Genomic DNA, 22,960 nt, shown 5'->3' on the forward strand with positions numbered 1-22,960 from the left:
TCCTGCATGGATCCTGCATCACCTGTTCTCTAAGACAAACCACTTCCCATCAGCCCACAGGCCAATCACCTGCTGTTCTCCTGGGTCTGCCTTAGGAGTCCTGAACAACACGGATCCCACCTAGGCCACCTGTGGCTGCAAAATGCTCCCTCCAAAACAGCTTTATGACTTGAAAGAAGAATCTACACTTGCCTCTGTTGATGGAGACCCACCTTCTGTCTGCCACCTCTCCACTCAGCAGCCACCCCAGAAGACACCAGGCACACCTATTAGGTCAAACTCAGTAATTTCTTAGCACATGTCCTCCAATTTTGCAGCTTTCACTTTCCCTCATTAGATGATGCCTCTGGTTTCCTGTTTCCGTTCTGCATGATTTTTTTTTAGTCTCTTTCACAGACTCATTTCTTCACTCATTCTTTCCATCAATTTATCAGCCAGTTGACCAACTTTGATGAGCATGTGTCCTGTGCCAGATGCCGTGGGAGGCATAGAGGATACAAAGATAGATTGGGAGCGAGCCCCGCCCTCTGTTTCACAGTTACACTTGCTCTCTGTAGATTCCAAAGCTGATTCCCAAAAATCTGGCCTCAGCCAACCTCTATTTGCTCTCTACCCACTCTCCTGACTTGCCTTACTCCGGTAGTTAAGCACATCACCGATGTGCCGATGGCCTTCAGTCTCTCTCACCAGCCCAGCCGTATCTCAAATTTAAGACCCACATTTTCAACTCCTTTTGTTCCTTATGTGTACATCCACCCGGATTTCTGACCTATAATTCCACATGCTCAAAACCGAAACCACGACTTTCTCCCCCAAACAGGTTCCTCCTTGTGTGTCCCTTTGCTGAATAACGGTGTCACCCTTTGTCTCTCACCCCCTCTTCATGAATAAATTAAGAAATGCACAGCTGGACTCCACTGCCCCAGAGCCCCTTCAATGCACTGAAGCTGGACGCGCTCTCACCACGCGTGGACAGATGCGGTGGGCTCTCCTCCCTCACTCCCTCCTCAGGCCTTTCAATCCTGGCTTTTCTCGACTTCCCAGGGAACTCAGCTTCCTTTTCAGGTTCCTTCTCCACCTCTCAGCCTCCCCAAACCCCTTATCTTTACCCCTCCTCCCTTCTCTTGCATTCTCTCCCTGGGTAGCCCATCTGTTCCCACAGTTTCAATTCCACCAATTCAAAGATGCATGCTTTCCGCACTGTTCACCTTATTATCTCTGAAGTCACAATGCCCCCCCTCAGGTGGCAGCTGCAGGGTCGCCACTGCTCCCTGAGTATAAGGGCCCTAGGTCAGAGCTGTCCCTATTATCATCGCTTCAGTTGAGGGGCTTTGTAGGTTAAAATCGTTTAGGGGCCCCTGGGTGGCTCAGTCGGTTAAGTGTCCGACTTCAGCTCAGGTCATGAACTCATGGGTTGTGAGTTCGAGCCCCATATTGGGCTCTGTGATGACAGCTCGGAGCCTGGAACCTGCTTCAGATTCTGTGTCTCTCTGTGCCCCTCCTCTGCTCATGCTCCCTCTCTCTCTCTCTCCCTCTCTCAAATAATAAATAAACATTGAAAAAATAGTTTAAATTAATTTCAATCAATTTCTGGTGTTTAAAAGGTCTTTTGAAAAGATTACACTGACAGGCACACAAAAACAGGTGAAAATTGATACTGTAAAGCAAATATAAGTCATTAGAAAAATAATCATAATTTTATCTTTTCTTATGAAGAAACAACGAAGAACAGTTAACCTTTGAACAATATAGGTTTGAACTCTGCAGGTCCTCTTATATGGACTGTATTATAAATCCAGTAGAGTGCTGTAAATGTATTTTATCTTATGATTTTTTTTTATTTTATAGAGAAGAGAAAGAACATGAGTGGGGTGAGTGGTAGAAGGAGAGAGGGAGGGAGACAGAATCTCAAGTCGGCTCCAATGCTTAGCGTGGAGTCCGATGTGGTGGCTCGATCCCATGACCCTGGGATCATGACCTGAGCCAAAATCAAGAGTCGGATGCTCAATCGACTGAGCCACTGAGGCACCCCCCTTATAATTTTCTTAATAACATTTTCTTTAGTTTACTTGACTGTAAGACTACAATATATGATACATATACAAAATATGTGTTAGTCACCTGCTTATGTTATCGGTCAACGGCAGGCTATTAGTTAAGTCTCTGGGGAGTCAAAACTTAATATATTGATTTTCAACTGTGCAGCCCTAACCCCCATGTGGCTCAAGCATCAACTGTACTTTATGGATCTAAGAAAATACCTTCCAGGACATGAAGCTGTATTACATTGTTACTGCAGTACATGCAAACAATAGCTATTAAAATCCAAACAATATGCCAGCAGACAAGAGAATCCACCAAAGAAACTTCAAAACAGTGAGAGTCCATTAGAATCTTGGGTGGTTATTTCATGTGGCACATGTGAAGTTCAGGGAACACAGAGCAGACGAATTAGAGGTATTTTTGCTTCTGGTAAACACCCTTCTCAATTGGTAGTATTTTGTACTGGTATATAAAATAGTGGTGTAACTTACATCAGATGAAATTACACTATCAGAAATTCCTCATCATTTGGGGGACACAAGCCTCTTTGAAAATGAGAGGACAGCTGTGAACCATCACCCTAGAAAAATGTGGTTATCCACATGGTCCCAAAAGTTTTACACAATTCCAAGAGGTTTAAGGGCTCCCTTAAGCATCCGTGGACCCCCTAACATATATGCTGGTGCCCCCCCGCCGACATCCCTCCCTCCTGGGCTCTAGACCACTGTGCAGACACTCTCTACTTACAGTGCTACAGACATCACAAATGCAACAGGGATCTCCCTCAGCTCTAGCCGTGCCTTATCCTCCTGCCGGGTCCCCCATCTCAGCCAGCAGTGCCACCAGGCACCACACACTTGAACCAGGAACCGAGTTTCCTTGCGGATGTCTCTGTTCCTTTCACCCTCTACATTCAGTCACAGGGGGGCGGGGTGGGGGCTGATTTGTACTCCTGTGTTGGTTCTCAAACCTGTCCTCTTGTCCCCACTGCAAAGCTGCCACCGTGTGCTGGTGAACCAGCAGAGGAGGGCCCCAGCCTTGGCTCCTGTTGACCCACTCTCCATGTCACCGTCACAGGGGCCTTTTTATAAGGAAACCCTGGTCATGTCACCCCTCTGCTTTCAGCCTTCCAGTGACTCTCCATTCCTTTCATCTTCTTACTAGGCTGGCCTACAAACCCCTCCTAAGCTGGTCCCTGCCTACCAACCCAGCCTGCCTTTCTCCGTTTCCTCTTGAGGAATGCACATTGGCCACAGTGTGGGTTTCCTTCTATTCCTTTCCTGAGCCATGTTCCCTCTATCCCTTCTATTCCTTTCTTTCTTTTCCTTTCCTGAGCCATGTTCCCTCCCTCTCTCTCTCTCTGGACCATCCCGTGTGTTATACAGGGACCACATCTTAGTTATTTGCCTGTGTGTCTACAGGACTTATCGGTGCCTGTGATCCAGTAGGTGTTTAATAAATGCATGATGAATTCATCTTTATTTTAAGTTTATTTATTTGAGAGAGAGAGAGAGAGAGAGAGAGCAGGGGAGGGGCAGAGAGTGAGAGAGAATCCCAAGCAGGCTCCCCACTGTCAATGCAGAGCCCAACAGAGGACTTGAACCCCAAGAACTGTGAGATCGTGACCTGAGCCAAAGTCAAGAGTCAGATACTTAACTGACTGAGCCACCAAGGCACCCCTGAATTCATCTTTAAACATACACTTCCATAAAACACTAACGCAGTATTAAACGCTGTGGTGAGGCAGATGAATGAAGTGGGTCCAGTCCCAGCTCTGTGATCATGAGCAGGTGACAACACCTCTCCAAGCCTCGACGTGCACACCCATAATGTGGGAATGAAAATATCTACTCAGAGGATTGTTGTCAAGGCTAAACAGCTTAACGTACATTGGTGCTTGTCAACGAAGTAGTACTGTTGTCTAAGGGGTGACCTGGAGACACGCGAGCCATTTGAGGTCATCACAAAGATAGAGACCCAGCACTTAACAACCGAGGGCTAGGAGGGCTGGTAATTCTGCAACGCATGGGACACTCCCCACATAACAAAAACTGCTCTGTTTCACACGCTTTCCCAATGTGCCACTAGACATTCATGGGGGTGGGGAGCTGTTTCTGACTATCAAGCCTAGAATCTGTTTTACAAGTAACTTCAAAGTATGTTTTACCTCATTTTAATATAAACTGAATTTTCCAGAAATGGAATTACCATGTAAATTGAGGGTACACTGTACACTCTCTTATTCAGTTCTTTACCAAACGTTAATGTCATTCATCATTTCAGAAAATCCTATCACCGATGGTAATGCCACAGATAGAGCCCAGTGGTCAATGAAACACCCGTCTACCCACATTTGTAGCTGCTGCATTCATGGTGATTCCATAATAGATGTGGTTAGCTCTTATTTCAAGATGTAAACCAGAGAAAAAGCACTGACAATATTCTGTGAAAATTTAGCTCTCTTTTAAAAAAAAATTTTTTTTAACATTTATTTATTATGAGAGACAGAGAGAGACAGGGCATGAGCACGGGAGGGGCCGAGAGATGGGGAGACACAGAATCCAAAGCAGGCTCCAGCTCCAGGCTCCGAGCTGTCAGCAGAGAGCCCAACGCGGGGCTCAAACTCACAAACGGCGAGATCATGACCTGAGCCAAAGTCGGATGCTCAACCGACGGAGCCACCCAAGCGCCCCAAACTTGGCTCTCTTGTCTTATATCCAGATTTTTTCGTGCCAGGCTGCTGCCAGCACCTGATGACTCTATTACCTTTGTGGCATGCTGGAACATTTACATATTGAAACACAGGCTATTTTATTAGAAGTTGCTTCCTTTTTGTTTCTCTTTTAAAAGAGAGCTGGGTGATGGGGCGCCTGGGTGGCTCAGTCGGTTAAGCGGCCGACTTCGGCTCAGGTCATGATCTCGCGGTCCGTGAGTTCGAGCCCCGCGTCGGGCTCTGTGCTGACAGCTCAGAGCCTGGAGCCTGTTTCAGATTCTGTGTCTCCCTCTCTCTGACCCTCCCCTGTTCATGCTCTGTCTCTCCCTGTCTCAAAAATAAATAAAACGTTTAAAAAAAATTAAAAAAAAATAAAAGACAGCTGGGTGTTATATCAATTTTCTTGAACTTATCTGTGCAGGTAGATTATTTATGAATCGCATTTCAGGGCGATAAAGGCATTATTGCAAATCTTTGCCATAAAGAAGGGGTGCTGGGTCTGTGAGTGGCTTAAGCGGCACCGGGGGGGGGCAGTTAGGGCTGGCATGGAGTGAGCACCTGCCTCCTGGTGTTGATACTGCTATTGTCAGTATACTGGGTCCATCGTAACTGTGACACAACATACTTGCGATTCAGGATAAAGATCATGTCTGGCTTCTGCAGAGTGAATTATCTTCTGCTTCAATGTTCTCACTGGGGGTTCGAGTTCATTACACATGGGGGGTTGTCAAACAGGAAAGAAGATAGCTACTGCCATGGCACGATGCACAGTGCGAGGCCTATCTGTGCCCCCTCCACTTTCCCTAAACACACCCCTGGTCAAGGACCCTCAGTGGATCCCGACCATCCATGTGACCTTAGTCTGGCACTTGTGCCCCCCTCCCCTGAAATCTGGCCTTGCCTATGGCTTCCCAATCTCCATGACCACAACTGACTCCCCCTTTCCATACCCCTGATCCTCTGGAAGGCCCAGCTCAGCCCCTGCCCCTGGGCTGTCCTTCAAAGTGAAGCTCAGGTCCCACCTCTTCCAGAAGGCTTTTCCAGACTACTCTGGGCCACAGTAGCTTCCTTATCCAAGCTCTGTACCAGCATGACAGTGCCATTATTTGACAACTAATCTGTACTACAAAATAGTGTTAATTATCTCCAAGAAATGGAGTCCAGTCTTACTTCTCCACTAGACTGAGAACCTTTTTAAGTTAGAGAATGAGTTTATAAAAAACCACAAGCAATTAAATAAAAACAACAGTGATCTGTGTGTGTCCTGTGTGACAAGCACCAGGCAAGTATTTGCATGCCTCACCCCACTTAAACCTTAACGTGCCTCAGACCACTGACATGGGCACTCTTACTGTCCCCAGTGAAGGCTGAGGAAATAGCTCAGAGGCAAAAGAAAGGCCCATGCCCAGACCTGCAGGGCAGAGCTTCGGTTCAAACTCAGGACCACCAGGCTCTGCTCTCTTCTGCCTGTCTACCTCCAGGTCACCTGCCTATGGTGCCAAGCACATATTAAGCACTTGGGCTGGTGAATATTCATCTAGGCCAGGAAGGCAGCCAACACGTATTCAGGGCTCTGCATACACTGGTGGGAACAACACCAGTTTCGAGATCCACTTTGGCAGATCTGGGTTCAAATCCTGACTCCTCAAACAGCTAAGTGGCCCCTCTGCACATCACTCACCTCTGGGCCTCAGTATCTTCATTTATAAAGTGAGTTTGCTAATACTCACCTGACGGTCTGTTGTGAAGGTTAAGTTCAATAATGAAAGTAGAGTGCCCAGCCCAATGTCAGACACACAGTAAGCCCTCAGTAAATGTTTACTCAGCTTAGGGCAAAGACCTGAGCTTTGAACCTGGGTCAGTCTGACTCCATAGCTTCTGTGACACCCTCCATATCATCCTGCATCCCCCCCAGACCTATCATCACCCCTCATTTTCTGCTGGTCCTTAGATAAGGGTATCACACCTACAGCTGCACACTTGGGATCACACACAATTCCTATGGACTCCGCCTCATTTTTCACTCCTCTCCCCCAAGATAGGTTGTCCCTCTGTTTTCCTAGCCACCAGTGTTGGGAGGAGGTGGAAGGAAGAGGGCTTGGTTGTGTGATTGTCAGGAAATTGCTTTGGAACTTTCACCCCAATCAATGAAATGGGTCCTAACACATGACAGGCAACACATACTTGTCAGCTGATTGAATCAACTAACAAGAAATAAAGAAATGCAGAAGAGCCCCTGACAATAAGCAATGGATGCTCACTCACTGAATGAGGAGGGAAGAGGAAGGGAAAGAGGAAAAGAGAGAAGGAAAAAAGAAGAGAGGAAAGCGGGGGGGGGGGGGAGGGGGGAAGGATGTAAGCCAGCTGCTGGTGGACCGTAATCACAAGCACAAAACCCCTTCACAGCAACATTAACACAGGTGTTTGAATCACGTGACTGTAGCCTAGCTACCTTGCACGTTATAGAGTCTTTCCTACACTCTCGTCCAGAGGTGTCCTACCCATGCCCGGCTGAGTGCACAGGGGCTACCCTGCCGTGCCCCCTGCCCGGGACCATTGTCCAACACTGCCAGGCTCAGCTTCTTTCACCTTGGCTTTCATTGCATCACTTCTCTGAGAACTCTGGAGCAGCCCCCATTACCTGTAGCACCCACTCTGGTCTCTCAAAATCAGCCAACCAATATTATAGCACTGAGTATTTCAAAGTGAAAGGCTAGTTTCCCCAGAATGTTCCTGTGCTGCCTTCTGATCCTTATACACGTATAACCAGAGTTTATACGTTGTTTAATCATAACATGATGTAATTCAATATTGTATAATGTACCTTTTCCATTTAACAGTCCTTCGCAAAGCATGTTCTCCCCATTTTGCCAAAAGCTATTTTTAAATTCCACCGAGTAAATATCCCATGACATAATAAGCTATTCCATGACTGTTGGGCTCTTAGGATCCCTTTTTTTTTTTCTTTACACCATTGAAAATGCTGAAGGAAATACTTTATTCATATGGTTTCCCATCCCCATGGGAGGTGATTTTGATAGGAAGATTAAAAAGTGTGAAACTTCTGCCAAAATCACCAGCCTCATCCATCCAGAAAACCTTGGTCCACTCCCCGCCTCCCCCAGCAAGACACTCCCCGCCAACAGCTCTTCCCTCGCGTCTGGTTGCCTTCCCTCCCGCCCTGACATTCTGCCCACATTTGAAGGTCCAGCTTGAATCCTTCCCTGGCATTTGGGGAATGTTCGCATTGGATGGAGGAGATTTAAGTCTCCCTCACTGCAAGCTAGCTTTCCCCCCAAACCTGCCTCCCTGCCTCTATGCCTCTCACCCCGCCAGTCCTCCCTGTGTCACTGGCAAGTAACAGGCATTGGCAGGGTGACGGGCAGCACCGTGCCTTCTTCCCACTCCTGCTTCCTCTTTTTGCTGTTTTTATGCCCTACCCTGATATCTCCTGTTCCTCCAGGAAGCTTTCCAGACCCCTTCCACTCTCATCCTTCCGGGCCTTCTCTGAACTCCTCCGGTGGCCCTTGATGGCAGCCACCTGCCAGCAGCATGCAGCCGGCCCAAGTTTGCCTGTCATTGTCTCATGACTGCCAGGCTTGTGAGCTCAGGGAGACTTCTTACTCGGAGAGGCAAATATTTATTAAGCATGCCCTGTGCCTGGGACTGCAGATAGCAACTCCAAACAAGTTTAGAGGCTGGAGTGTAAGCAGGCAAGTAAACAGGCAGTTACGAAACATCCCTGTGCTAGGGATGATCCCAGGGAAGCAGTGACATCCAAGCTGCATGGTTATTAATTTACCCCATGACAGAGGAGAAAGGAGATTGCAGGGAAAAGGAACTGTACAAAACCCAAAAATACTCAGTGCTACGATACTGGTTGGCTGATTTTGAGAGACCAGAGTGGGTGCTACAGGTAATGGGGGCTGCTCCAGAGTTCTCAGAGAAGTGATGCAATGAAAGCCATGGTGAAGGAAGCTGAGCCTGGCAGTGGTGGACAATGGGCCTGGGCAGGGGGCACGGAGGGTAGCCCCTGTGCTATCAGCCAGGTGGGTAGGACACCTCTGGATGATGGCACGAGAAGGACTCTAGTGTGCAAGGTAGCTAGGCTACAGTCACCAATGTAGGTGTTGCTGTGAAGGTGTTTTGTAGATGTGATTAAGGTCCACCAGCAGCTGACTGATGATAAGGGAGATTATCCCAAATGATCTGGGTGGGTCTGATTCCATCAGCTACAAGGCCTCAGGAACAGAAGCAAGTTTTCTCTAAGGAAGAAGTGGTGCCTGTGGGCAGCGGTATTAGCTCTTGCTCAAGAGTTGCAGCCTCCCCTATGGACCCCACACTTGCCCGGCCAGCACCCACAATCAGCAGTGCCTCGCACAAAATCTCTACATCGCCTACTGGTTCTGCTGCTCCGGCTGAATGCTGACTGACACAGTGGCAATATCCCTGACTGACACAGGGATAGGGAGGAAGGAGGGATCTAGCAGGGGCTCTGGAGGAAGACAGCGGCTCCCTGTCAATTCCAGCTACACTACACTGAGCTAGTCAACTGCCGCCAGCCAAGAGCAAGCAGGTGCACTGTAACTTGCCAGCCCCCTGCTTCGCCATCCACTCCACAGTCTGCTCAGGCTCACATGACCTCTCAATGCTCCCCCGAAGCCCCCTTTGTGCCTATGCTCATCACCCTTCCCATTCACCCCTACCCAGAACCTCCTAGACACGCTGACCCCTTCCCTGTCTTCCTCCCCCTCCAGCATGCTCTGGCTGCCAGGACCCCCTGCCTCATCTGTTCTCTCATTAGTGACATCAGCACAGCTACCAACTTGTCACTGCACTTGTCATGCTAATCTTGACAGAAGAGGAAACTGAGGCCCTGAGAGATGAAGTGATATGAACAGCCATACAAGGTCATGGTGGCACGCACTGAATCACACAGTTGGTGAGTAGTGGGGTGGGACTCTGGACCCCAAACACTGGCTTATTCTGTTCCTCTTAATTGCTATCTCTCTTCATCTCCTTTGCCAGATTCTTGTGGGCAGGATACATAGCTCACAATTCTTTTGTGAATGCCTAGTACGGTGCTGATATTCAGTAGGCACAAAATAAGTACCCACTTGCTTCTGGTTTAGTTTTCCAAAAGCACTGCTCTTGGCCTCACATTGACAGCAAAGCCACTTTGACTCTTCCGTGCCTGCCATAGGGGAGGGTGGGCTCCTGATTCCCAGGGAGGCCACGCATGCGGGTGGGCTCCAAGCGTGCCAGGTCCCCAGAGGTGCTCCGCTCCATGAGGGTTAACAGCGCCCGCTGCCCCCAGCCAGGTCCCCCGTGCAGTGCTCCAACGGGCCTTCTCAGGAGGCGGCCAGCCCTGCAGAGCCCCTCCCATCCAGCAACCACTGGGACTTTGGGGGGCCTTTGTGCTTTAATAAAGACGGTATTACTGAGTCGCAAAGCTTCCCTCCTTTCCAACCTTCCTCGCTGCCAGGGTTCCCGCTAAAGGTGACGCGCTGTCATTCAAGGCCAAAGAAAGGGTTGAATCAAGATGCTAAACTCCTTTGACTTAATGTGACAATCTACAGCTCTCCCCAAACCACAGTTGTGGGAGAAGCACTCCCAACTGGGCACAAAAGCCCCCTCGCAGCGGCTCAGGCTCCGGGTGTCCTTGGGCTCTGGGGGCCCGAAGGCAGGGACCTCCCTGCGCCGGCCGCCTGGGCTCTCTGCATGCAGCTCATGAGCGCTCTAGTTTCCTCTCTGAATGCAGACATCAGCCGGGCCACTGGGAGAGCCCTGCCACCAAGGCCGTCCCCACTTGCTTCAGGCTGCAACAAAGGCCACTTGAGGGCCTAGAGACAGCGCTGCCCAGTTCCTTCCCTGGGCCTGTTCTCTTCCCTTTCACACATCTTTCCCTTTTATTTCCCCTGCCCCCTTTACTCCTGCTTTATGCCTCATTGAATCCATTAGCCACTTTAGAGGGTGCTCCTGAAGAATAAATTTTCTGTGTGGGGCTCCTGGTGGTTTCCCTGCTGGCGGCTCTAACCCGCCTTGGTGGTGGGGGGGGCGGGGGGAAAAAAAGGCACACACTCTGGGGAGGAGCCTCCCAGGGCCCCTCTGGGCTGTGCGTCCATGAGGCAGCTCTAGGGCAGACCACCTGGAGTGGGTGCCCTCACCTGCCCAGGGGCCCCACCTTGTTCCTCCCCCATCCCAACAGGCTCTGGTCCCCCCAGGATCTTAGGGCACACAGCTTAAGCCCTACGAACTTTGGTCTTCTCATCTGCAAAATGGGGTAATTGTCACGCCTTTCTCACAGGGTTGTTGTGAGGACTCAGTAGGTTAATGTAATTAGAGCCTTAGAACAGGGCCTAGAACAAAGTGCCACTTAACTATTTGCTTTACTATTAACATCATGCAGACGACACGGGCTGTTTAAGAGTCCCGTGCCACCTCCAATTCTTCTACTTGTTGGTGAATGAAGGAAGGGGAAGAAAAAAAAATCAATTCAAGGCTATTTGCAGCTGTTTCTGTGTGTGTGTGTGTGTGTGTGTGTGTGTGTGTGTGCGCGCGCACGCGCGCGTGTGCGTGCGCGCGTGTGTGTGTGTGTGTGTGTGTGTGTTTTCTTTTCTCCTGCCTTGGTGTCCTAGAGCTCTGAAAAGAATAAAAACAGAGCCCCAAAGCAGTGAAAAGGCAGGATTCTTCTTAAAATCCCAGCTAATCCTGCAGCTTCCTTTAAAGTGGCAACAGTAGGAGGCGGGGAAGGGACCAGAATTGTTTTTGCAGTGCCCTCCCCTCCCAACCTCTGCTCCTGGAGACCAGGAAATGAGGGGGAAAAATCCATAAATCATCCACCAAGAGGAGGACAGAGGAAGAAATTGGGCAGAGGAGAGAGCAAAAACCAGGAGCCAGATGGGGAGGGAGTGGGGGGCAGCATGAGGGGACACCCTGACTATCTGGTGGGCAGGACGGCTGCTTGCAGACGGCAGAGTGTCCGGGACCGAGGCTGGGCCAGCCACCCCCATTCCACAGTCAAAGGACTTTAAGGTCTCGAACCCCTGTGCACCTTCTGGCCCCACAGAACAAGGATGCCATGCCAAAAGTCGACTGATGTGACCACTTCTCTCCATTCTGCTGCTACCTCTGCCTTCGTCACCTGCTAACAGGGCTCCCACAGCCTGTCTCTCACCCATCCACTTGCAACAAGCGGCCAGAATCAGCTTTTAAGGATGAACATTATATCATGCTGCTTAAAAATGTTCAGGGGCTCTCCATCACACTTAGAATAAAATACTGCCCTTTCCCCATGACCTGCAAGGTCCGACCCCTGCCGACTTCCCCTGCCCCATCTCATGCCATCACCGATTCTATCTGGACTCCCAGTTGCTTTGCTGCACATTCACCAGATCCTTCCCATTTGAAAACTTCACATGTGCTGCTCACCCGGCCAAGCCCTGCTCGTCCTTCCCATCGCAGATGGACACCTCTCTTGAAGGAACGCTTCTCTGACCCCTGTGAAGGGTTCCCCCACCCTTGTTCTTTTCTCTCCCAGCCCCACTTGTCTTCCATCCATAGCATTTCTGTTACTTATTCATTCTGCATCTCCCCCAGCAGGCTGTAACTCCATGGTCTGGATTACCCACCGCTGAGAAGAACCCCCAGCCTGGTAACTGGCACACAGTAAGTATGCAACACTTACTGGATGAATTAATGAGTGAATGAGTAACATCCATAGCAAGTGAACATTTGGACACAAGAAATAGCACATCTGTGGGCTACAAAGGCTGGGGTGAGATTTTAAGGACCTTTCAGAAAACCTCTGCACTGCAGCTATCACTAACGCTTTGCAGTGTTTGAAACCATCCATGTTTTGGGTGATAACAGTTTATATTAGTTTCTTGTTAGATGGCAGAGAGTCTGCGTGAATTAGTTTCACATATTACAGACCCGCTTGGGGCGCCTGGGTGGCTCAGTCAGTGAAGCGGCTGACTCTTGATGTCAACGCAGGTCATGATCTCACAGTTTGTGAGTTCGAGCTCTGCATCAGGCTCTGTGCTGACAGTGCAGAGCCTGCTTGGGATTCTCTCTCTCTCCCTCTGCACTCCTCCCCTCCCCCCCCCAACATAAATAAATAAACTTAAAAAAAATTACAGATTCACAAACTTTTTCTGTGAAGGAGCAGAGATTGAATATTGTAGGCTTTGTGGGTCACATCGTCTCTGTCACAACCATTCAAGTCTGCTGCTATACAGTAGCACAAAAGCAGCCACCTACAATGCCTACAAGAAGGGATGTGGCTATGTTCCAATAAAACCTTATGTACAAAAACAGGCCTTTGGCCAGATCTGGCTACTCTCTGAGTTAGACTAAGGTTTAGCAAAGCTACAAAGGAAGGACAACCAGTAATCACCAGTTTTTTCCATCTTCAACAAATATGCATAGAGGTACCAGGAAAATATTGCAAAACCACAACATTGCTTCACATGCTGTCATTTGATAAAATAGAATGAAGACAGGAGCATACAGAAGTTATTTGAAATTGCTGTTTCATAGAATATACAGCATTTCATTTGTATTATTCTGCGTGTCAGCAATATGTTTGTACAAATGGGAAATTCTAAGAGCAATTTTCACTCTGGAGGTACTGAAGAGCTACTGAGGGCTCAATATTTGTTGCATGTGTGGGTGAGTAGATGGATGGACAATAAATGGAGAGGACAGGATGTTTGCCAGGGTAATTACAAAAGGCGAGTTGGTCAATAACTGCATGAGACATAAAGGGAGAAGTTGTCAAAAATGCCTTGGTGGTTTCAGGCTTATGAGACCAGGGGAGGAGTGGGTGGCAGGGATGGTCAAGATGAATTTGGTTGATGAATAAAAACAAAAAAATAAGGACAGAGCAAAGATAGTCTTTTCAACAAATGGACATCCACATGCAAAAAATAAATAAATCTAGACACAGACCTTCCATCCTTCACAAAAATTAAATTGAAATGATCATAGACCTAAATATAAAACATAAAACTATAAAGCTCCTAGAAGATAATTGGAGAAAGCCTAAGTGGCTTTGAGTACGGCAATGACTTTTTAGACACAACACCAAAGGCAGGATCCATGAAGCAGGTGATAAGATACACTTCATTAAAATGAAAACTTCTGTTCTGCCAAAGATAATGTCAAGAGAGTAAGAAGAGAAACCAAAGACTAGGAGAAAATAGTTGCAAGAGGGGTGCCTGGCTGGCTTAGTAGGTAGAGAATACGACTCTTAATCTCAGGGTTGTGAGTTGGAGCCCCATGTTGGCTGCAGAGATTATTTTAAAAAATAAGCTTAGGGGGGCACCTGGGTGGCTCAGTCGGTTAAGTGTCCAGCTTCAGCTCAGGTCATGATCTCACAGTTTGTGGGTTCGAGCCCCATGTCAGGCTCTATGCTGACAGCCTGGAGGCTGCTTCAGATTCTGTGTCTCCCTTACTCTGCCTCCCCCCTCTCACTCTGTCTGCCTCTCAAGGGCAAATAAATGTTGAAAGATTAAAAAAAAATAAGCTTAGGGGCACCTGGGTGACTCAGTCACTTAAGCATCTGACTTCGGCTCAGGTCATGATCTCACAGTTCATGAGTTCAAGCCATGGAATGGACTCTGTGCTGACAGCTCAGAGTCTGGAGCCTGCTTCGGAATCTGTGTTTCACTCTCTTTCTGCCCCTTCCCCACTTATACTCTGTCTCTCTGTCTCAGTCTCTCTCTCTCTCTCAGTCTCTCTCTCTCTCAAAAATAAACATTAAAAAGATTTAAAGAACAATAAGCTCAAAACATAGTTGCAAGAGGGGCACCTGGGTGGTTCAGTCAGTTGAGCATCTGTCCTACTTTGGCTCAGGTCATGATCTCACAGCTCATGGGTTTGAGACCCATGTTGGGCTCTGTGAGGACAGCTCAGAGCCTGGAGCCTGCTTCAGATTCTGTGTCTTCCTCTCTGCCCTTCCCTTGCTTGTGCTGTGTCTCTCATTCTCAAAATAAATAAACATTTAAAAAACATTTTTTTAAATAGTTGCAAGAGACACATCTAATAGAGGACTGTTATCCAAAATACACACACACACACACACACACACACACACACACACACACACACACAAAACACTTAAAACTCAACAATAAGAAAGCAACCTGATTATAAAATGGGCTCTGGGCACCTGGGTGGCTTAGTCGGTTCAGCATCTGACTTGGGCTTAGATCATGATCTCATAGCTCATGGGTTCAAGCCCCGTGTCAGGCTCTGTGCTGATAGCTCAGGGTCTGGAGCCTGCTTCAGATTCTGTGTCTCCCTCTCTCTCTGCCCCTCCCCCATTCATGCTCTGCCTCTCTCACTCAAAAATAAAAACAAACATTAAGGGAAAAAAAATGGGCCCAAGACTTTAACAAACACCTCACAAAAGAAGATACTCAGATGGCAAGTAGGCATATGAAAAATGCTCTGTATTATGTGTCATCAGAGAAATGAAAATTAAAATAATGAGACAATGGCCAAAATCCAAAACACTTGGATGTTAGCGAGGATATGGGGCAATACTAACTGTAATTCACTGCCGGTGGGAATGTGAAACGGAAGACAGAGTGGCAGCTTCTTATAAAACAAAACGCTCACTATGCAATCCAGCAATCACACTCCTTGGTATTTATCCAGAGTTGAAAACTGATGTCCACACAACAATCTGAACACAAATGTTTATAACAGCTTCATTCATAATCGCCAAACTTGGAAGTACCCAAAATGTCTATCAGTAGGTGAATAGATACGCACCCTATGTTAATTGCAGTATTATTTATAATAGATAAGATATGGACACACCCTAAGTATCCATCAGCAGATGAATGGATAAAGATGTGGTATGTATACACAATGGAATATTACTCAGCTATGAAAAGAACGAAATCTTGCCATTTGCAGCAACATGGATGGATCTAGACGGTATAATGCTACATGAAAGAAGCCTGACAGAGAAAGACAAATACCATTTGACTTCACTCATACATGGAATCTAAAAAACAAAACGAACGAATAAACTAACAAAAAGCAGAATCAGACCTATAAATACAGAGAACAAAGTGATGATTTCCAGAGGGGAGGGGGTGGGAGGACAGGCAAAATGGGTGAAGAGGCGTGGGAGGCACAGGCCGGAATGAGTAAGTCACAGGAATGAAAGGTAAGACATAGGGAGCATATGAATGGTATCATAATAGTGTTGTATGGTGACAGATGGTAAGTCCACATGTGGTGTGCACAGCATAACATACAGAGATATCCAATCACTATGTTGGACACCCTAAACGAATGTTACATTGTGTGTCAACTATCAAAGAAAAAAAATTAAGGTGAATGGATAAACCATGATACATCCAGACAATGGACTATTATTCAGTGCTAAAAAGAAATTAACTTTGGGGGGCACTTGGGCCTTAGTCAGTTAAGCGTCCGACTCTTGATTTCGTCTCAGATCATGATTTCATGGTTCATGAGATCCAGCCCCATGTCAAGCTTCCTGCTGAGCCTGGAGGCCTCCTTGGGGTTCTCTCTCCCTCTCTCTCTGCCCCTCCTTGCCCCTCAAAATAAAAAAAGCATAAAAAAAAAAGAAATGAACTTGTAAGCCCTCAAAAGACATGGAGGAACCTTAAATGCATATTACTAAGTGAAGGAAACCAATCTGAAAAGGCCACATACTGTATGATTACAATGATAATGACATTCCGGAAAAGTTGAAACTATGGAGACAGTAAAAAAAAAAAAAAAAAAAAAAAGGATGAGTGGTTGTCAGGGGTTAGGGATAGGAGAGAGGAAAAGGTGGGGCACAGAAGATTTTTAGGGTGGTGAAACTATTCTGTAGGATACTATAATGGCGGGTACGTGTCATTATACACTTATCCAAATGCACGGAATGTACAACAAGACTGAAACCTCGTGTAAACTAGGGCCTTTGGGTGATGATGAGGTAGGTTCATCAACTGTAACAAATGCCCAACTCCAGTGGTCGGTGTCGATAAAGGGGGAGGTGACACGTGTGTGGGGGTAGGGGGATACATGGGAAATCTCTGTACTTTCTGCTCAATTTTGCTGTGAACCTAAAACTGCTCTTAAAAATAAAGTCTTTAAAAACAAACTACAAAAACCAAGGACACGGGAAAATCACAAAGATGTCTCCATGTTGTGAACACTTGATTTCAATTATCTGGAGTAAAACTGTTTATCATGCAGAAGATGACAAGTTACAAACAGCCTGGAAGTTTCCTCGTGAAGAAATCAAGTATCTTAGAATCCTACATCTTGGCAGAATTTAAGTAACAATTGAGAAAGGTTTTTATTTATTTTTCTAATTCAGACTTCTAGAATTTTGAATTGTGCCTAAAGAGAGAAAAAAAAAGCTATGCAGAAATAAACCATAGCTGTTGCCCTGGGGTAGGGAAATAAACACCTACTGTGTGCTTAGAACTATGATCAACGTGCTCACGCTGAACTTGCACATGAACTCCCAGCTGAGGGCATGAGAGCAGAGGAGGATCAGGCTTAGGTAAGGCAGACAGACCCAGGCTTGAATCCCGGCTCTGCTCCTTCCAAACAGGGTGGCCTTGAGCAAACCTTGCAACCTCTCTGGGCCTCTACTCTCTTATTTGTACAATAGGGTTTGACCTTAAAAGCCAAGAGGCCTCCCAGCTCTGACATGCTATGTTCCAATATTCCAGAGTCAGTATGCAGCCATTAGAATCCCCACATTCACAGCATCTGATTCTCTATCTGTTCTATTGTGAATGCTAGCACTAACACACTAAATTGCAATGGCTTATCTGTCTGTGCCTGTCCTGCTAGGCACACTCTATGGGGACAAGATGGCCCACCACCCTCTCTACTGGATCCCAGCACCTTGCAGGGAGCCCCAGGCACAGGTGAAATTCATCCATTCCACAAATGTTTATTAAGAACAGTTAGGTGGCACCTTGCTAAGTACTGAAGTTTGAATCTAGTTTGTGTCTCTCCCACCCACAGCAGCTTCTTCTGACAGGAGATGCTGCTCACTCTGACCCTGGGGACATCCTGAATGCTGGCCTCTGTGATGTCAGAAGACCGTAAAGCACTCAAACAGGGAGCAGGAGGGGAGGGCACTGAAGGACATTTGCGGAGACCATCTGTGGGGGGTATGCTAATACCAACACAGATCAGGAGCCCACACACTGCCTGTTGAGCCACTGGAGAGGGTGGCTGGGCCTTCCTCTATGGCCCTGTCACAGACTCATCTGTGATCTACTCATTTGTGACCTGATCCCAAACCTCCATTTAGACAGTCATCTGCTAACAGGTGAGTCTGTAATGCATGCCTCCAGCAGCAAGAGACACGTTCAATGAATTAAGTTAAACCTGGGCCAGGAAACTTTTCTCAAGCTAATGAAATTTCAGAATTTTCTGCTGAAATCTGAGTATGGGAAGTGGGCTGGAACTCAGTTGTGGCCTGGACAAGAGCAGAAAGACAGAGTTCTCCTTCCTTGGACAGCCTCATGAAAGTGGCTCTGGTCATACGCAAGAGACAGGAGCGGTGGCTCCCCACTCAGGAAGACTCATATGACCTGTGTTTATTTTTAGCTGTTTTTGTACAGAACCTGAAAAACCTTTGGACCCTGGGCTTATGTCCAAGGTGAGGCGAACAATAAACAGTAAGAAAAGCAACAGACCCTCTCCTGAGAAGACACCATGTGTTGATGGGGGACCCCTGGTCTCCTTAAACTGTCAGAACCTCATCATATATAAAGAACTGAGGAGCTGGGCCACCAGGCTCTAGTTCCTAACCTGACACTTGTCACTTACTCCCTGTGTGGCCTTGGACAAGTCCCTTCTGCTCTTTGAGCCTAAATTTCTTCACTAATAAAATGTCAGGGGTGGGGGTAAAGCACATGGTTTCTGAGAAATCACAACAGCTCTGGAAAACCACATTCCATCCTGATGCTAACCCTGGTCTTGAGCATGGAACAGGGGGAAGAGCCCCTGAAACCCAGCCTTCAGGAAAATGCTTAATTGGCTCATCAGATTTCAGCATTTCCCTTAAAACCACCATCTTATTACAGCTGCAACCAACAACCACTGAGCCCCCACTGTGTGCTATGTTATCTCATCAACTGCCTCTTTATAATCAGCCCATAAGAAAACTCATTATCACTACACCACAGAGGGCAGGCAGGATAGTACTCTCATCCAAAGCCCAGGCTATGCGGCCACCAAGGCTTGGGTTCTGCTTCCTACCTGAGGGTCCTTAAGCAAGTTACTTACTCCGTCCAGGCCTCAGTTTCCTCGTCTGAAACAGAGATAATGACTGCCCCCGTCTCCTGGGCTTGTTTCAAGTTCTAAACGGAGTGGGCATGTGAGGCGCTCAATGACCATCACCCGTTACTATCACAAGTACTACTGCCCTCAGTACTATGCCTACTAGTGATGAGAGAAAGTAGGCTCAGGCAGAATGCGTGAAAGGACATCACTCAAAATATCACAATCTTCTAAAATTTGATCGAGTCCAAGGACAGGCAAGATGGGAGCAGCACGGGGTCAGTGCCGAGGCACAGTCTTCATCCAACTCAGGCCAGGATCCTCAATCTCTCAGCCTCTGGGTCTCCACCTATGAACTCGAGGCAGTATCTCCCCAGGTTGTGGGATCTCATGTGCTAATGTGGATGAAAAATGCCTGGCAGAGTGTGCAGTGAACAGAAGGCTGTGGATGAATGTTCTCTCCCATGCTTCCCCATATGTCTTTTTTGAAATCTCCAAGAATGCAGCCTGCTAGTCCTTCCTTGAAACCCAGTCCCTGCATTAGAATTCTCAACACACAGGCTCAACAGCCCAGCCAATGGCAAGTGGCCCTATAGTGGGACTCAGCTTCCTCCTAAGAGCCAAATGGAACCAAATTTTGCTGTGGCCCATGTTCTGGGCCCAAGAGCTCAAGGCTACATGTGCCCACATGGACAACCCAAGTACATGCATGCACTAACGCCTTATCCAATGGCCCTTGCCCCCACCACACACAACTGCTAGCCAGCCAAACCTGCTGGCCTTGGCATTGACTCCCAAGAAAGTGGTAATCATGGTAGAAGCAGTGTCCCTTCCCTTTGCACTTCACAAAGCACTCGCACATATATTAACTGGGTAGGGTAGAGGCTGTGTTTCATTCACCTTTAGATATCCATTGACTAATGCTAGGCAGAGAGTAGATACCCAGAAACAACTTCTCATATGAGTAAATTTTATCATTATAATAAGATGTTTAAGAATCACCATTATTTAGCACTTACTATTAGTCACACACTCCGCTAAGCATTAAATATGCATCCTTGCATCTCATCCTGGCAATCACCCCATGAGACAAACTTAATGATCAGTCCCCATTTTGCAGAAGAGGAAACTGAGGCTCAGAAAAGTTAAGTGATGTGCCAAGGTCACAGCTAGTGAGTGACAGACCTCAGATGTGAATCCTGATTCCAAACTCTGGTTCTTCACTCCTCCAAGTCATTCTCCTCCTCTTTAGCCAGAAGAGGCAGCAAAAAAGGGGACAGGAGCAGCGTGTATGTAGTCTAAAGAAGTACATCAATAATACACTGATTTTTAGATTTGGAAAAACAGAAAAATTCTATTGTTTTCATGATGCAAACTAGAGAAAGCAAAGATTAGCAAAATCATCTGGGCCGACAGAACATGAGTCTCCGTTCTCCTTTCTCTGGTGCACCAGGCAAATTTATGATTACTTTCTAGTACCTCCTTAGCTCCCTTACCACCCTCAGCATAGAAACTTGTCAATATCTCTTTTCTGCCCGCCTAATTTCCCCCCAGCAGGTCTGCCCACCAGTCAATACCTACCACTGTGGGAAATGAGGGAACCACCTTTTGTAAAAGGACCCAGAGTGGTTAAGTTCCCATCTCCTTAGAGGTTTGACCTCCAGTCCCTGATCCAACCAACAACAGCTTAGAATAAAGGTGATGCCTACCGGAAACAGGCAGGCAAGGAGTGAGATGGTCAGGGTGACTGGAATAAGAAAAGCTGCATGTCCTCTTTTCCACAAGAAAAAATGGAATAGCACAAATGAGCAAACTACTGGCACTGACATTCAGCTAGAGCGTCAGGGCAATAGGGAATGGTGAGGACTGTGGCCAACCAGAGTATCCCTAGAAGGCAGTGGCTACTGCTCAGCTCCGCCAACCCAGCTGCTGTGTAGGCATGCAGGCCCAGTGCTGCCAAACCTTTCAACTTGCCAAAGGATACCAGAATCATACTTCCTTTTCCACCATGAAATCTCCTGATTTTTAAGTGTTGGCAACTATGCTTTTATTTTAATGTATTCGAGAGACAGCACACACACGTGTGCGCCTGTGCACACACCAGCAGGGAGAGGCGGGGGGGGAGGGGAGAGAGAGAATCCCAAGCAGGCTCCACTGACAGCATGGCGCCCAACACGGGGCTAGATCCCACAACCCCGGGATCATGACCTGAGCTGAAATCAGAGTAGGCCGCCCAACCAGCTGAGCCACCCAGGCATCTCTACTTTTTTTTTTCCTTAAAGCACATGAGCAGGCGGGACTTGTCCATGAGCTACATGTACAACATGTGCATTGATTCTTATGGCACAGATGGCTGTGCTCACTAGACTTCCCCCCGTCTTCCCCTACATCTTGAGCCTCCCTAGCAGGCAGCTGAGGCCATGCCTCAGGCTCCAGCCAGGTGCCTGTGAGTGGGAGAGCCGTGCTAACTTCCTGGCCAGGGCTGTTGAGACCTGGCTGCTTCCTCCCACTTCTCCGACCCCCCGCCCCCACCCCAAGAGGAGATGCAGGTCCCGGAGGCCACACAGTACGGATGGCATGGCAAGGCAACGAGATGGATGCAGCTGCCCTCCATCCACAGACTCTTAGTGGGTGAGGTCCTGGGGCCTATCAGTGCAGGCAGCCAGCATTTCCTGCCCTGGCACATGCCTGAAGCCCATGTCTTCATTACAAAAACTACATGGTTGTACTTCAGCACTTCCAGTTTTCAAAGCATTTTACCTCCCGTTTCCTTGCAGAGCTCTCAGTAAGACAGGACAGGCTTTGCTATTTCACAGACAAGCAAACTGAGGCTCAAAAGGCAGAACTGACCAGCCTGAGGTGTGTGGCACGTGAGTGGTGCACTGGGTTCTAGCTCTGAGCTCCTGAGTGGACTCCCAGTCTAGTGCTCCTCCTACCTTCCAGCATAAGAGCTAACTTTTATAATTCAAACTCAGGGCACTCTCCGGGTCACCTGTGATCTTATACAAGGACAGCTCATGTCCTCCCCTGCTGGTGGATAGTTGCTTGAAGATGCACCTCTTACCTTTCCTGTGGACTTGGTCCCCTTCCAGATGCAGAAGTAGCAGATGGTCCAGGCTGCCAGGAGACACAAGGCCAGCTCCCAACGGAGGTTCCCAATGTGCTCGATCCCACCTGAGATGGCCAGGACCCGGCGCCTGTGGAGGGGAGAGAGGAGAGTCACGGGGGCTGGAGACCCACCCTGACCCCACCCAGGGCAAAGCTAGTGCTATAGGGAAGCAGGAATGGGCCACTCAATCATTCACCTGCCTCCCCTACCACCATTTGCCAAGCATCTCCTCCAAGCCAAACCCAGGGCTGGGACCCCAGCGAGGAACAAGACCCAGCCCTCTGTCTTCATGGATTCACTCATTGGGGAAAGACAGGCCAGTTAGGAATGGTTTACAGTAAGTGAGGCAAGGGCTAAAACAGAAGAAGTAGAGGGCTTCTGTAAAGACTGAGAAGCATCTAGCCCACCTGACGACTGCCAGGAGACTGAAGGACTGTCCATACACATTCCAGGTGGGGAATTTCAGTGGGAGCAATTATACAACCCTGGCTTGCTGAACTAAACAGCAGCCAATGAACTTGCTTTGGCCAATAGCACCCGTGTCACTTGCAGAGCCAGGTGAGGTGATTCACCATGTTGCCTTCTCCTACTATTGCTGTGATGACAGAGTCTGTGTCAAGATGGAGCCCCTAGGAGCCTGACTTCCTGAGTGACTACACATGAGCCCTCCTGCTACCCTCTGTCAAAGATGTTGTGTGAGCAAGAAAGCAACTTTGCAGCCTTAAGCTACTGAGATCTTTGGAGATGTTTGTTATTGCAGCAAAACCCAACCAATCCTGACTGATACATGGGGTTAGGGAAAGCAGTCTAGA

At 47.8% G+C, this 22,960-nt stretch overlaps 1 protein-coding gene across 2 annotated transcripts in view; it reads right to left on the reverse strand.

Annotated features, from left to right (window-relative positions):
• SLC6A11 (solute carrier family 6 member 11) overlaps positions 1-22,960 on the reverse strand; it is a 132,732-nt gene that overhangs the window by 82,180 nt on the left and 27,592 nt on the right. For both annotated transcript variants that reach the window (XM_027042642.2, XM_027042641.2), the window contains exon 5: positions 22,104-22,236. In XM_027042642.2, the coding sequence (XP_026898443.1) occupies positions 22,104-22,236 (133 nt within the window). The remainder of the gene's footprint in view (positions 1-22,103; positions 22,237-22,960) is intronic.

This window comes from Acinonyx jubatus, chromosome A2 (genome assembly GCF_027475565.1).
Source record: "Acinonyx jubatus isolate Ajub_Pintada_27869175 chromosome A2, VMU_Ajub_asm_v1.0, whole genome shotgun sequence".
NCBI lineage: Eukaryota > Metazoa > Chordata > Mammalia > Carnivora > Felidae > Acinonyx > Acinonyx jubatus.